General features: G+C 37.7%; 1 protein-coding gene across 17 annotated transcripts in view; it reads right to left on the bottom strand.

Annotated features, from left to right (window-relative positions):
- Positions 1-15,965, bottom strand: part of ablim2 (actin binding LIM protein family, member 2) — a 332,383-nt gene that overhangs the window by 198,884 nt on the left and 117,534 nt on the right. For 16 of the 17 annotated variants that reach the window (XR_007041374.1, XR_007041375.1, XM_047385748.1 and 13 more), the window contains 3 exons: positions 10,742-10,854; positions 10,459-10,585; positions 10,242-10,335 (listed from right to left, as the gene is read on the bottom strand). The exons of the other annotated variant lie outside the window; for it this stretch is intronic. Coding sequence is in view for 14 of the 16 variants with exons in the window: in XM_047385748.1 (XP_047241704.1) it covers positions 10,242-10,335; positions 10,459-10,585; positions 10,742-10,854 (334 nt within the window). In the remaining 2 variants the exon portion in view is untranslated. The remainder of the gene's footprint in view (positions 1-10,241; positions 10,336-10,458; positions 10,586-10,741; positions 10,855-15,965) is intronic. 17 annotated transcript variants of the gene reach the window in all.

Genomic DNA, 15,965 nt, shown 5'->3' with positions numbered 1-15,965 from the left:
AAACAGCAATTATCAAACCGCTATTGAAAAAGAGCAACTTGGAGAAGCTGCTACTGCAGAACTACAGGCCTATCTCAAACCTCCCCTTCATCAGTATGATTATTGAAAAAGCTGTATCTCAGATTATAATAACGACATAAGTTATAACTATGCAGACAACACACAGCAATACATTACGATGTCACCAGGTGACTATGAACCCATTCAAGCACTGGGTAAATGCTTACAAGAAATCAATGGATGGATGTGCCAAAAATGTTTTCAGCTGAATCAAAACAAAACTGAAGTAATAATCTTTGGACCAAAGGAAGAGCGTTTAAAAGTTAGCACACAGCTTCAGTTAATACACCTAGAAACCACCAATCACGCTTGAAACCCAGGTGTAGTGATGGACTCAGACCTGAACCTTCAGAGGCACATAAAGACAGTAACAAGGTCGGCCTTCTATCACCTAAAGAACATTTCCAGGATTAAAGGATTAGTGTCTCAGCGGGACCTTGAAAAACTAATTCATGCATTCATCTTTAGTAGAATTGATTACTGCAATGGTGTCTTCACAGATCCGCCTAAAAAGTCAATCAGACAGCTGCAGTTAATCCAGAACTCTGCTGCCTGCGTCCTCACTAAAACTAAGAAAGTGGAGTACATCAGCCTAGTTCTAAAGTCCTTACACTGGCTCTCCGTATCTCAAAGAATAGACTTTAAAATACTTCCGTTAGTCTACAAATCACTGAATGGCTCAGCACCAAAATACATTACAGACTTGTTGTCAGTGTATCAACCACTCAGACCTCTCAGGTCTTCTGCCTCAAATCTACTCTGCATACCCAGAACCAGAACCAAACATGGAGAAGCAGTTTTTAGTTCTTATGCTCCACTAATCTGGAATAGACTCTCAGAAAAGTGTAAAAGCGCTAAAACCCTAAATTGGTTCAAATCAAGATTAAAAACTTATTTGTTTAGAGTGGCCTTTGACTGTGCTATCTTAACAATATTAGTTAAGTTTTCAGTCCAATTTTCCTTTCATTTTTGTCACGGTGTGTTTTGGTTTGGTATTTGTTTATGTTTATTCAGTTAAGTGTTTTCTGTTTATTTCAGTGTGTGGTTATTTCGGGATTCTTTGCTTCAGGTGTATTTTCAGTTTCTTATAGATTTGTTAGTTGTTCTATGTTCTGTTCTATTAGTTTTATTCTCAGATCTGTGTTCTGGTTTCCTTGGGTTTGTTTAGTTTGTCTTGTCTGGCTCCTCATGTTCTCGTCCCTTCCTAATAAGGTTCACCTGCACCTCTGTCTCCTCGCACGCCTGATCCACACCTGTGTTTGTTTTCCCTGATTACCTGCCCTATTGTTTCATGTCCACCTTCGTTTGTATTTAAGTTCATCTTTGTCCTTTGTTCCATGCGGTGTCGTTTGTGTTATTAAGTCTGTTTGTCTAGCTTCATTGAAGTTTGTGCTCTGATCCAGAAACCAGGACTTTATTCATGAACTTTGTTACCTGGATCTCCTTTAACTTTACAACAGCATTTTTAAGTTGGCTCACCTTCATTAAAAGAGTGATCGTCTCACCAGCTGTCTCTGCTCGTCCTGCACCTCTGGTCCACCATCAATTTGAGTTATGACAATTTTCTTAGTCATTTTTATCATTAATTATTTAATTTCTTATCTTTTTTATTATCATCTTATTATTGTTATTATTAATTTTAGTCTCTTTAATTATTTGTGTTTGTTAATTATTTAATTACATTTATGCCACTGCAATGTACTATTATGTCTCTTTTTCTTTTTTTTTCATGTACAGCACTTTGAATTTTCTTGCCACTGAAGTGTGAAATATAAATAAACTTGCCTTGCCATGCCTTGCTTTGCCTTGCCTTGAGAAGTAGGCCAGTTTGTTTCTCTGAGAGGGCGAATATGGCTGAAAATTACAGCAGACGTCTGAATATTCAACTGGTGGAGTTGGCTGAGGGCTCTGAGACAAACAACCTGATTAACTTTCTTGAGTCATGGCTACCTCAGTATCTCAACATACAGACGGACACACGACATATTTGGCTGGAGAGAACACATTGAGCACTTGGGCCAAAGCCACTAGATGGAAATAAACCCCGGTCGCTGTTGCTACGTTTCCACGCATTTCAAGACAAACAATGAGTGATGGCGCGCCAAGTCAGCCGTGATGATGCCCTGGTTTTCAACAGGTCCCGACTCTTCTTCTATAACGACTTCACTGCATGTATTGTGAGGAAACGCAAGACATTCGATGTGGTCAAATGTAAGCTACGGGAACGAGAATATCCTACGGTATGTTTTTTCTGGCCATTTTACAAGTGTCTCACAATAGTGTCAAGAAGAGGTACACCTCTCTGGAGGAAGTTGACACATTCTTGAACTCATTTACTAACTGATGAATGCACGTTTGAAGTGCCTCTTTTTTCCACTAATATTTGAATGTTAAGTGGTGATTGTCGTTGTTTATATTGATAATAGCCTTGTGGCACAACCTATTTGGTTGTGCATATAGGTATATGTTCTGTTGGCGAACACCAACTGCATAGTTAATGCTTGGTTGGTGTTCCTTTTATTTTAAGGAAAGGCCCCAGTATTTTTTAACCATTTATTCCTTTTGTTCTATGATTCATTTGTGTGTGCTCTTTTTCTGTCAATGCTGCTCAGTACTGGGACATTTTTAAGTTGATACCTCTCCTTGTTGACCTTATTTTGCATTTATTTATCATTTCTTCCATTGTGTCAGCATTTGTTCTTTTTCTGATACATGTGTTGTGGCAAGGTTAAATGTAAATATAACATTTTGCTATTGGAATGTAAGAGGGTTACAGAAACCAGCCATGAGAGCAGCGGTCGATTCTTTATTAAAGAGGGAGGAGGTCTCAATGGCATTTTTCAAGAAACCCATTTTGAGGAGCAGGATTATACAAAATTTTGTAAGGGCTGGGCTGGCCAGGTTTTTGCCACTTCCTACTCATCTTATGCCAGACGGGTGGCAATTTTTATCGATTAAAAAAATACCTTTCACTGTTGTAGATTGTAACAAAGACCCCTTAGGTTGATTTGTCAGGGTCTCAGGGACACTTTTTGGTCAGAATATTTCACTTTAAAATTTCTACTGTCCTCCGGGCTATTCACCTAATTTTCTTTCAAATGTGTTTTCAGATTTTGTAGATAGGCAAAATTATACTTTCTGATCATGCTCCTGTATATATAGTTCAGAATTTTTCCAACAATGCTGCTCTATCTAAATTCTGGATATTGCCCTACTCTCTTCTAAAAGATAACCACTTTATTTCTTATCTGACTTCTGAAGATTTTCTTCGGCTTAAACTCTGCATCTACAGACAACCCCTCGATTCTTTGGGAGACTTGTAAGGTCTATTCTAGAGGCCTGGTTATCTCTTATGTGGCTTCCCAGAAGCTTCAGAGAACAGAGCATATTAAGTATCTAGAATGTGGGTTGGCTGATATACGAGAAGACATATTTCCTCGCCTAACCCTGATTTACTTAAAGAAATTTCCGCTTCTAAGACTGCGCTGAATACCATTAGGTCAAAATGCTGAAAATTTGCTAAGCAAAAACTTTATGAATCCGGAGACAAACCTGGTAAATACCTTGCAAATCTTAACAAGAAGCGCTCAGCTGCACAAACTATAGTTTCTGTCGTGTGTGCAGACGGTGTCAGATATTTAGATACAAAATCCATCAATGCCAATTTGGCAACTTTTTACTCAAACTTACTACAAATCGGAGCAACCTCACAATGTTTTAGACCTTATGTATTCTTTTCTCTCAGATATTACTCTTCCACAGATTACAAAAGCCCAGAAACAGAGCCTTAATGCTCCAATTACCAGAGAGGAGGATCTCTTGGCGTTGCAGTCAATGCCATCATGGAAAACCCCAGGACGTAATGGATATGGGTATGAATATTACAAGGTGTTTGCCGATACTATTTTAGAACTTTTGCTAACCTTGTTGAATCCTTCATTCAACATCTGGTATCCTTCCTCCTTCTTTAAGAGAGGCAAACATTTAGCTTATTTTTAAGAAAGGAAAAGACCCTGAAGAGTGTACCTCTTATAAACCTATCGCCTTGCTTAACTCAGACCTAAAATTACTTTCCAAAATTTGGGCATTACGGCTGGAACAGGTTCTCCCTGAGATTATTTGCAGCGATCAGACTGGTTTTAATAAGGGTCATAATTCCTGCGATAATATGAGACAACTACTTATTATTATTCAATTAGTCAGTTAATATTATTCAGTTAGTCCTGGGTCAGTTAGACCCAGCTTTGGTGGTTTCTCTAGACGCTGAAAAAGCGTTTGACTGTATAGGGTGGTCATATTTATTTTTTGTTCTTGAAAGATTCCTCTTTGGTGACACTTTTCTTAGGTGGATTCAGATTTTATACAATTCTCCTTCTGCGTATGTAATAGTAAATGGTCTCAAATCTGATAACTTCCCTCTATTCCAAGGTAATAGGCAGGGTGACCCGTTAAGTCCGCTGCTCTTTAATCTTGCCATTGAACCTTTAGCTGAAGCAATTAGACAGAATAAATTAATATCTGGCATCTCTGTGAATGGAAGGAACATAAAATGTCGCCTTATGCGTATGATGCGCTGATGTTCATGTCTAATCCCCGGACCTCTACTGTGACTCTGATTCACCTCTCCTGGATGCCATAAAAGCACATTTAGACCGATGGGCTTCCTTACCTTTATCATGGCTTGGCAGGGTTGCTCTCATTAAAATGTGCATCCTACACAGATTACTTTACCCTATACATATGTTACCTTTTCTATTGACAAACAAGATTATTAAGTTGCTCAAAGGATGGCTGAGTTCCTTTATCTGGAGTAAAAGGAAACCCAGATTAAAAATGTCTAAACTTCCATGACCTTGCTCTGATGGGAGTCTTGATATGCCTAATTTCAGACATTACCAGTTAGCGGTACACTTGCATGTGATCACACATTGGTTTCAATATAATGCCACTTCAGTCTGGTTAGATATTGTCCTCTAAGTGTAGTTGCCCTCTTTGGAACCTCCTTTTTGTGAATAGTTCAGTTAAATATGTTTGCTTTAATCCCATTTCTTTAAATACTGCGAAGGTTTGGAAAATGGTCCGTAAACTAGAGGGTAACCGTAAGAGTACTTCCTCCCTCATTCCGATTTTAGGTAATCCATATTTTTTTTCCTAGTTGTAAGGATGGGGCTTTTGAACGGTGGTCTGAGAAAGGGATTACTAATCTGGGCAATTTATTTGGAAACCAGGGCTTATTGTCTTTTATTCAGGTACACCAAAAATTTGGGTTTACTTAGTACATATTTTTTCAGATATTTGCAAGTTAGGCACTTTCTTAGAGATATAACAGTAGCTAATGAGCTATCTACTTTAGAGAAAGTAATTTGTTCACAAAATGCTACAAAATCTATATCTCTATTTTACAGAGCTATACTCTATGATTCCCTCTTTGACAGTATCTACAAAAGGGCTTGGGAAAAGGATATGGACATTTCAATAGATCCTGAGATCTGGGGTGAGGTGTGGAACAATGCTGCTAAAATGTCCATCTGCAATTGGACAAAATCAATTCAGTTTAGAATGTTGCATCGAATCTATATTACGCCCATTGTCACAAATAGGATAGATCCAAACTTTTCTTCACTTTGCTGGAAATATAAGACTGAAGTCAGTGACTACATTCACTGTCTATAGATGTGTACCACGATAAAAATATTTCTCTGGTGTGGTTAAGGACATATCTTCTATTTTTAATACACCCATAGTCCTATACCTCAAATATTTTCTCCTTGGGCTTCACGAACCTTGTATCAACTTCAAGAGCAAGCGTCTTTTTAGTTTGTTGATTTTCACTGAAGAATATTTTGCTTTTTTTTTTAAATACGTCTGCTCCTACCAAGATGTCATGACACATTTTGACACTGAACTCTATTCCTTCTGAATACATAACATGTATGATCATCAATCTTTAGACACATTTTCTTCCACCTGGGATCCATACCTAAGATTTACAGGGTTTGATTTTGCACCCTGTGTACTTAAATCGTTAATTAATATTATTATTATTATTATTTTCTTCTTCTTTTCTGTTGATATGTTGGTATGTTCTCGTACTCGTACTCGCCATCTTCCGCTTTATCCAGACCGGGTCGCGGGGGCAGCGGACTCAGCAGAGACGTCCCTCTTCCCAGACACCTCCTCCAGCTCCTCCAGGGGGATCCCAAGGCGTTCCCAGGCCAGCCGAGAGACGTAGTCCCTCCAGCGTGTCCTGGGCCGTCCCCTGGGCCTCCTCCTGGTGGGACGTGCCTGGAACACCTCCCGAGGAAGGCGTCCAGGAGGCATCTGGTATAGATGCCCGAGCCACCTCAACTGGCTCCTCTCGATGTGGAGGAGCAGCGGCTCTACTCCGAGCCCCTCCCGGATGGCCGAGCTCCTCACCCTGTCTCTAAGGGAGTACGGAGGAAGCTCATTTCAGCTGCTTGTATCCGGGATCTCGTTCTTTCGGTTTGCTTTTCGGCTCAGCTCTCTCTTCACCACAACGGACCGGCACAGCTTCCCCATTACTGCGGCAGCCGCACCGATCTGTCTGTCGATCTCCCGCTCCATTCTTCCCTCACTCATGAACAAACCCCAAGATACTTAAACTCCTCTACTTGACGCAGGAACTTCCCTCCCACCTGAAGAGGACATGTTGTTACTTGTTATTGGCATCATTTTTATCTCTTTCTGTTTAAGTCCCATTTGTTCTATCTGAACAACTTTGCACGTTTGTTGTGTGTTCAAATTTAATAATTGAAAAAATAAATAATAATTACTTTAAGTAAAAGTTTCTTTTTGATGAGCAGAAGAAAGTTTCTCTCATGCATGTCATAAAGAAAAAAAAGAGATATTGGTCTCAAATAGATTTTAAATAAAGAAGCAACTTTATAAATGAAAATGCAACACAAAAATATAACATGTCAACATTTTACATTTTGAATATTTGGGAGGTATAATGCGTAAACATAAATTGCCAAGTTCATTCTGATAGTTTCTGTCTTTAGGGTTCTCTGCAACTGATCGTCTCCCCCATCTCTGCATCCTTCCCTGTCACACCAAATCCTCTGCATCCTTCACTACATCTTTGAATCTTCTGTGTTTTCCTCTTCCCTAGAATATGGCAGTTCTGATCTTCATCTCATCCTTTGTCCAATATATACACTATCCCTCGTATCTAGTAGTTTTAAATACCTGACTCCAAACTATGCGCCTGATACTCTGTTAGCCAATAATCACAAGTACCAGAAAAAACTGATATTATTTACATTCACTGTTAAACTATTATTTAGCATGTTTACTACTATAGACTATAGACTTATTGACCCCTACCTGCAGTAATTAGATGTGCACCTGGTGAGATCTGTTGATGCTATTTTAGTTTAAGATAGCATCTGTTAACAACATTGTTATATATCATAGATTACATGTTCTAAACATTAGCACGTCATGCACCAGGGTCCAAGAAATAGAAAAAATCTGCATAGTTTCTTACTAAAAACTCTAAAACCTTTTTTACATACCTCCAGGTGCTGCATTGGTTCCGTGTTGAGTTTTTAAATGCAGATAGTTTAATCTCTTTCAGGCAGACTAAGTTTAAATTGCCTTGCCTGCTGGCACCGATTGAATGGCAGCCTTGCTTCTGTCAGGCTGCAACAGGCCAGCTGTGGCTACAATGCAGTCTAACACTGTCAGTGTGTGAATGTGCGTATGAACAGGGGGATGAGTCATTGTAGTGTAAAGTGCTTTGAAGTCCTCAGACTAGATAAACGCTATACAAGTACAGGCCATTTATCATTGTATAATAAAGCTGTTGCCTTTATTTTACTTAAGGATAAACTGATCCCTGACATCTGTTCATGGCTTTTCTTCTTTTTCTTAGAGGTCAACTTCAGCTGTGCTTGATGGGTTTTTATAGCATCTGATTGATGTGCCTCCATGTTGGGATCTAATTACTGCCTAGCCGGAACACAGCCCTGTTTTTTTTTCATCAGCGGATCCATCCGACTGGAGGGAGGAGAGGCAGAGAAGGTGTCATGGCGCCGCAAAACAAAAGTGTAATGTGTGACTACGGGGCCGAGTGCGACAGCACCTCCACGGGCTGAACCATCAGGCCGTGGAGTAAAAGAAGTAAACCACCAGAAGTAAAAGTGCTAAATATAAATGCACTTCTTAGATTCCAATTCATAAGAGATTTTGAAGACCATGTCCAGGACCGGTTCTTGGCAAAGGCCACATTGGTGGTTGCCAAGGGCTCCACTGCTGAGGGGCACTGCTGCCGCTTCAGTAGTGGTTATGATATAATGTTAAGTCAACCGTTTGTCTTTTGATGGATAAATATAGTAAATTCATTATATGGAACTATAACATCAATAAATTTTGAAAATAGCTGTAAGTCCTTTTTAAATAAATATTTTTAATAATTAGATAACGGGTTTAGATATAAAACAAACCATTTATGAATTTATGTCCAAATTTAATCTATTTATTGAATTACTTCATATTCTACTAATGCCAACATAACACTTTTGGGCCTTCGTTGCACAAAGAAATAATTAAATTAATAAATACTGAAATATTTATCCATGACATTAAGAGAGGCTGAATTCAAATGTAATTTATTGATGTATTATTTAATTGACTGTTACACAACTATTGACACCTTTAAGTTGTGATGTTTTTCCATTTTAATATATGTATACAAATATCATGATTCAATAATTGTTTTGTATTATGACAATATGGCACTCCATAAAAGAGGCACTTTTGGCCCTACGTAGCCCTTTCAAAAGCAATAAAACAATTCAAATACAGGGGTTGGACAATGAAACTGAAACACCTGTCATTTTAGTGTGGGAGGTTTCATGGCTAAATTGGACCAGCCTGGTAGCCAGTCTTCATTGATTGCACATTGCACCAGTAAGAGCAGAGTGTGAAGGTTCAATTAGCAGGGTAAGAGCACAGTTTTGCTCAAAATATTGAAATGCACACAACATTATGGGTGACATACCAGAGTTCAAAAGAGGACAAATTGTTGGTGCACGTCTTGCTGGCGCATCTGTGACCAAGACAGCAAGTCTTTGTGATGTATCAAGAGCCACGGTATCCAGGGTAATGTCAGCATACCACCAAGAAGGACGAACCACATCCAACAGGATTAACTGTGGACGCAAGAGGAAAGGGATGTTCGGGTGCTAACCTGGATTGTATCCAAAAAACATAAAACCACGGCTGCCCAAATCACGGCAGAATTAAATGTGCACCTCAACTCTCCTGTTTCCTCCAGAACTGTCCGTCGGGAGCTCCACAGGGTCAATATACACGGCCGGGCTGCTATAGCCAAACCTTTGGTCACTCATGCCAATGCCAAACGTCGGTTTCAATGGTGCAAGGAGCGCAGATCTTGGGCTGTGGACAACGTGAAACATGTATTGTTCTCTGATGAGTCCACCTTTACTGTTTTCCCCACATCCGGGAGAGTTACGGTGTGGAGAAGCCCCAAAGAAGCGTACCACCCAGACTGTTGCATGCCCAGAGGGAAGCATGGGGGTGGATCAGTGATGCTTTGGGCTGCCATATCATGGCATTCCCTTGGCCCAATACTTGTGCTAGATGGGCGCATCACTGCCAAGGACTACCGAACCATTCTTGATGACCATGTGCATCCAATGGTTCAAACATTGTATCCTGAAGGCGGTGCCATGTATCAGGATGATAATGCACCAATACACATAGCAAGACGGGTGAAAGATTGGTTTGATGAACATGAAAGTGAAGTTTAACATCTCCCATAGCCTGCACAGTCACCAGATCTAAATATTATTGAGCCACATTGGGGTGTTTTGGAGGAGCGAGTCAGAAAACATTTTCCTCCACCAGTATCACGTAGTGACCTGGCCACTATCCTGCAAGAAGAATGGCTTAAACTCCCTCTGACCACTGTGCAGGACTTGTATATGTCATTCCCAAGACGAATTGACGCTGTATTGGCTGCAAAAGGAGGCCCTACACCATACTAATAAATTATTGTGGTCTAAAACCAGGTGTTTCAGTTTCATTGTCCAACCCCTGTACCTGCTGGGTATTAAAAAACAGAAACTAAGAACCAACCAGGATGCATGCAACAGCTGTAACAGAGTATTTATTCCACATAAAAAACCCTGTACCTCCAGTACTTTTCCAGTGATGTATTTCTTACAGCTCTCACACTGGATGCCAAACATGGCATGGTAATCCATCTCACAGAAGGGGATCCCATCCCTGTTCAGACAACATTAGGGGAAGATTGAATTAGAAACAGAACATACCACCAGGTATGCTTAATATCAAACAGATTGGTAGGTTACAGTTATAATGTTAACTATGATAACTGTGCTAACTTACTTGCTGATGTACTCAGCATTGAGCACCTTGCTGCACACTTTACACTTGAAGCAGCCCAGGTGCCAGTGCTTGTCCAGAGCAACAAGAGACTGTTCATTCTTAAATTCCTTCCCACAACCACAGCAGTCTGTAGAGAGCACATATAGATGAAGTTAAAGGAGATTAGCTTCTGTTCCATCATCGAGTAAAGCATAATGCAAGATTGGGCATAATGGAAAAATGTAAATTTAGGGAATGGAACACAGAGTTCAGGTTTGTCTCATGAATCGGGACCAGCACTGACTGTGGACAGCCTGTATGGGAGCAGGACTGTTGGCAGGCAGGGGCTGGGTACACTTCTGGCAGATACACTCCTTTCCATTAAAGGTCACTCGGTTACCAGCTGGGAACGGCTGTCTGCAAACAAACAAATATAAACTCAGATCACAGATTTCACTGGAACTCTTTCAAGTGATAACAGTTGCTTAAATACATCTATGATCCTTGTTTGACACAAGGACAAACTAGCAGGAAAAAGCTTCAGTGAAAACTAAAAAAACAAGAGGCTTTATTAGATTTTCCTGAACTTTCACTGACCCTATCAGTCAGGTTTGGTGAGGTTTACACTAAATCAACGTGCAGGCATCAGGATCTTGTAATAATGAGAACAGATCTCGTAATTACGACACTGCAGCTTCTGATTCAAGAAATCCCCAAAGGGCAGTTCCACCTAATTTTTCATTACCTTAAGCATCTTTAATCTGCTTCAACTCAAAAACTACAGTACTTAGACACTTCAGCCGTGGACTATATTGTTCTCCACTAATGGCAGAATGTTTAAAACCCAGTTTAGGATTTGTGAAAGCTTTATTTGATTTGTGAAAGATCCATAAAGTGCCATATTAGTATCAGGATGTGGGATCGTTGGTTCCGTGCTAGTCTGTTGTTGTCCTGCAGCTTCTCCACCAGAGGGCCTCCTGCAGTCGGCTGTTGGGCTGAGCATTCCTCCTCCTGCTGCACCTCCTCACAGGTGCACCACATCAGGTGCAATCAGCCTGGGAGTATAAAAGACTGGAAGCCAGTCACTCTTCACCTGAGAGCTGGGGCTGGGAGAATCAGCTGGCTGGGTGCTCGAACCGGTCGGCGGAGCGCGAAACTTCGATCTGAAAACGTTGGTCTACTTAGAACCCCACAGTGGTAGAAATTATTTACTTTTGGAAGTGGCAGTAAAAGGCATAAACTGGTATGTGAATGGTTCAGAATGGATACACAGGAGGACAATATGGACTTTGATGAATGGACGCCAGTAAGTAGAGGGAGAGGACGCGGAAGAGGTAAAGCAGAAGAAGGAAAAATGTTAGACAGCCAAAGGAGTAAAAGAGAGTTGGAAGAAAACAGTTCTGAAGAAGAGAGAGTAGTTAGGAGGAAAATCGGAAGGGAAGAATGTAAAATAATATTAAAGATAAAAAATGAAGAAGAAAAAGAGAACCTGAGTCCTATTTCACTATCTAGAGAAATAAAAAAAAAGATAGGAGATGTTGAAATGGTGAAGGTCTTGAGAGATGGAAATATACTGGTGGTGTGTAAAACTGAAGAACAAAGAAGAAAGGCTTTACAAGTTGAAAACATTTGCAAGAAAACGGTGACAGAGAGGAAGATTATAGGAGAAGATAAAATCATTCGGGGGGTAATTTATGGCATTCCTCTGGAGGAAGATATAGACAAGTTAAAAAAAAGCATTGTTGGTGCAAAGGTAAAAAATCTCAAAAGACTGACAAAAAATGTAAATGGAGAAAGAGTAGGAAGCCTGTCAATTTTAATAGATTTTGAAGAAAAGGTGTTGCCACAAAATGTTAAAATAGGATATCTGAGTTTTTCTGTGAGGCCTTTCATTCCTCCACCACTAAGATGTTTTAAATGTCAGAGATATGGTCATATAGCAGCTGTCTGTAAAGGAAAACAAAGATGTCCAAAGTGTGGAGAAGATCACAGAATTGAAGATTGTGGGGAAGAAGTGCAGGGAAAATGTTGCAATTGTGGAGGGCAACATAGAGTTACATTCGGGGGATGTGAGGTAAGGAAGAAAGCAAAATAAATCCAACAAATTAAAATGACTAAAAACATAAGCTATGCCGAAGCAGTCAAAAATGTACAGAAAGAAAGATCAAGGGATGAAGGTCAAATTAGGATTCAAGATTATCAACAAAGAAAAGTAGAATCAGAGGAAAATGTTACAATGTCTGTGGAAAAACTGATATTATTCATAGCTTATGTCATTAACTGCACTGAACAGGCTAAACACAAAACAGAAAAGATTAAAATAATAGTCAGAGGAGCAGAAAAGTTCTTAGGGTTTAAAGAAGGATCTTGGGAAAACATTAATAAAAAGTTGGAAACAGATGGAAGGCAAGGAGGAACCCCAGCTGATAGAAATATATGATAATATTACAGTGGAATGCAAGAAGTTTAATCGCTAATGGACAGGAATTTAAAGGGTATATAGATGGAATTGAAGAAAAACCAGAAATTATATGTATACAGGAGACGTGGTTAAAGCCAAACCTAGATTTTGTGTTTAAAGGGTATAATAGTATCAGAAGGGATAGACTAGAAGGAAGTGGAGGAGAATGTGGAATATTTATAAAAGAAGGGATACAATATCAGATATTAGGAAAAGGCAAAGAGTTAGAATATATAGTAGTTGAAATTTACAATAAAAAGGAAAAATGTAAAATAATAAATTTTTATAATCCATGTAAAATATTATCATTTGAGTTGATGGATGAATTAATGGGATACTTAGAAGGAAAAGTAATCTGGTGTGGAGATTTTAATGCTAACAGCACATTATGGGGAAAATGTAATGATAAAAATGGACAAGTTATTGAAGAAATAATGGAAATAAAAAATTTGGTATGTATAAATGATGGAAAAGGAACAAGAATTAATGTAAAAACAGGTACAGAGTCTGTGATTGATTTAACAATAGTATCAAATTGTTTAGCTAATAACTGTGAGTGGGACATTGACAAAGATACAACAGTAGGTAGTGATCATTACCCCATTAAAATCATAACAGGAATATTAATAAATAACAGGAATACAGGATTATATAAAAGATGGAACTTTAATAAGGCTGATTGGGAAAAATTTAAATATTTAAGTCAAAAGAAATTGGAAGAAATAGATGAGTCAATTGATATAAATAGTTTAAATATAAATATCTGTAAAAAAATATTACAGGCTGCAGAAGAATCAATAAAAAAAGGAGGAAGAAAGAACGATAAAAAAATTGTGCCATGGTGGACAAAAGATTGTAGTGAAGTAATAAAATTAAGAAATAAAGCATTTAAAATGTTAAAAAGTAACCCAATTTATCAGAATCTAATTGAGTACAAAAGAAAGCAGGCAAAGGTAAGAAAGATCATTAAACATACAAAAAGAGAATATTGGAGAAACTTTTGTAATACCGTAGGGAGAGAAACAAAAATTGATCAAATTTGGAAAACGATTAAAAGAATGAAGGGTATTAGAAAAGAATATGGATATCCTATATTAAAAATAGATAATATAACTATAACGGAAGATAAAGAAAAAGCAGAAATATTAGCTAAAACATTTAGTAAAATTCATAGTTCAAATAATATTAGTGAAGAGGGAAAGAAAGGTAGGGAAATCACAAAGATGAAATATAAAGAATTAATGCAAAATAATGTAGATACAAATAAATTAATAAATGAACCATTTACACAAGGAGAATTGAACTTTGTAACCAGGAAAACAAAAAATACATCACCTGGAAAAGATCAAATGTACTATACGATGATAGAACATCTCAATGACAAAGCAAAAGACAAAATATTAGAATTATACAATAAAGTCTGGGAGGAGGGAGAGCTGCCACAGAGCTGGAAGGAAGCAATAATTATTCCAATAGCTAAACCAGGAAAAGATAACACAACACCAGAAAATTATAGACCGATCGCATTAACATCAAATATTTGTAAAATAATGGAAAAAATGATTAATAATAGATTAACATATTATTTAAATATTAATGGATATATATCTAGAAATCAAAATGGGTTTAGAAAAGGGAGAAGCACAAATGACTCTGCATTACGTTTAGAATATGAAATTAGGAGAGCACAAATAAACAAAGAAAATGTAGTAGCTGTATTTTTTGATATAGAAAAAGCATATGACATGATGTGGGTTGAAGGATTATTAATTAAATTACATAAAATGGGTATTACTGGAAAAATGTTTAACTGGATTAAAGATTTTTTATCAAATAGAACAATACAAGTAAGAATTGGTCAAGAATTGTCAGATAAATATATAATAGATAATGGTACTCCTCAAGGAAGTATTATAAGTCCGTTATTGTTTTCTATAATGATAAATGATGTATTTAAAAATATTGGTAAGGACGTCGGTTGTTCACTATTTGCAGATGATGGAGCTATATGGAAAAGGGGTTGTAATATCAAACTTATTGAAAATAAAATACAGGATGAGATTATTAGAATAGAACAATGGGCAAATCAATGGGGATTTAAATTCTCAGTGGAAAAAACAAAAGTAATGGTGTTTACACAGAAAAGGAAAAGAGAAAATATAAAACTAAAATTATACAATCAAGTTTTAGAACAAGTAAAAAATATAAAATTTTTAGGTATATGGTTTGATGAAAAAATTATATGGAAAGTACATATAGAAAAAATCATAGATGTGCAAAATGCAAAAAAATATTAAACATTATGAGATGTATGGCTGGTATTGATTGGGGAGCAGATCGAACATCATTAAAAAGAATTTATACAGGATTAATTAGATCAAATATTGATTATGGAAGTATAATTTATGGATCAGCAGCAAACACTCATCTTATAAAATTAGACAATATACAACATCAAGCTTTAAGAATTTGTACAGGAGCAATTAGAACCAGTCCAATAGCAGCACTTCAGGTAGAGATGGGAGAGATGCCATTAGATCTAAGAAGGAAACAGTTAGCATTAAATTACTGGATAAATTTGCAAGGCAATAATCCGGATCATCCCACACGTGATATTTTAAAACCATGCTGGGAAAAAGAAAAAAAACAAGTTAAGAGTTTTGGTTGGATTATCAATAATATAGCAGAAGAATTTCAAATATATGAAAAAGAAATAAGTTTAATGTTGCCTTTGCCAGTAGTGCCACCGTGGCTGTTACCAGAAGCAGTGGTGGATATGGCGTTGATGGAAAAGAAAAAGGATCCAAAATGTAGATTAGATTCAAGTATAATACAGGAATATATAAACAATTACTATCATTATGTCCAGGTTTACACAGACGCATCAAAAACAGATGAAAAAATAGGAGTAGCATTTGTAATACCAGAATTTAAAATAAAAGTAGGAAAAAGAATTACAGATGGATTATCAGTATATTCAGGAGAATTATTAGCCATATTGTTAGCAGTGCAGTGGGTGGAAGATATAAAACCATTAAAAACAATCGTTTGTTCAGATTCAAGTTCA

Source organism: Girardinichthys multiradiatus, chromosome 14 (genome assembly GCF_021462225.1).
Source record: "Girardinichthys multiradiatus isolate DD_20200921_A chromosome 14, DD_fGirMul_XY1, whole genome shotgun sequence".
NCBI classification, from domain to species: domain Eukaryota; kingdom Metazoa; phylum Chordata; class Actinopteri; order Cyprinodontiformes; family Goodeidae; genus Girardinichthys; species Girardinichthys multiradiatus.
Note: the sequence above shows the minus strand (reverse complement) of the source record. Positions and strands in the feature narration are given on the sequence as shown.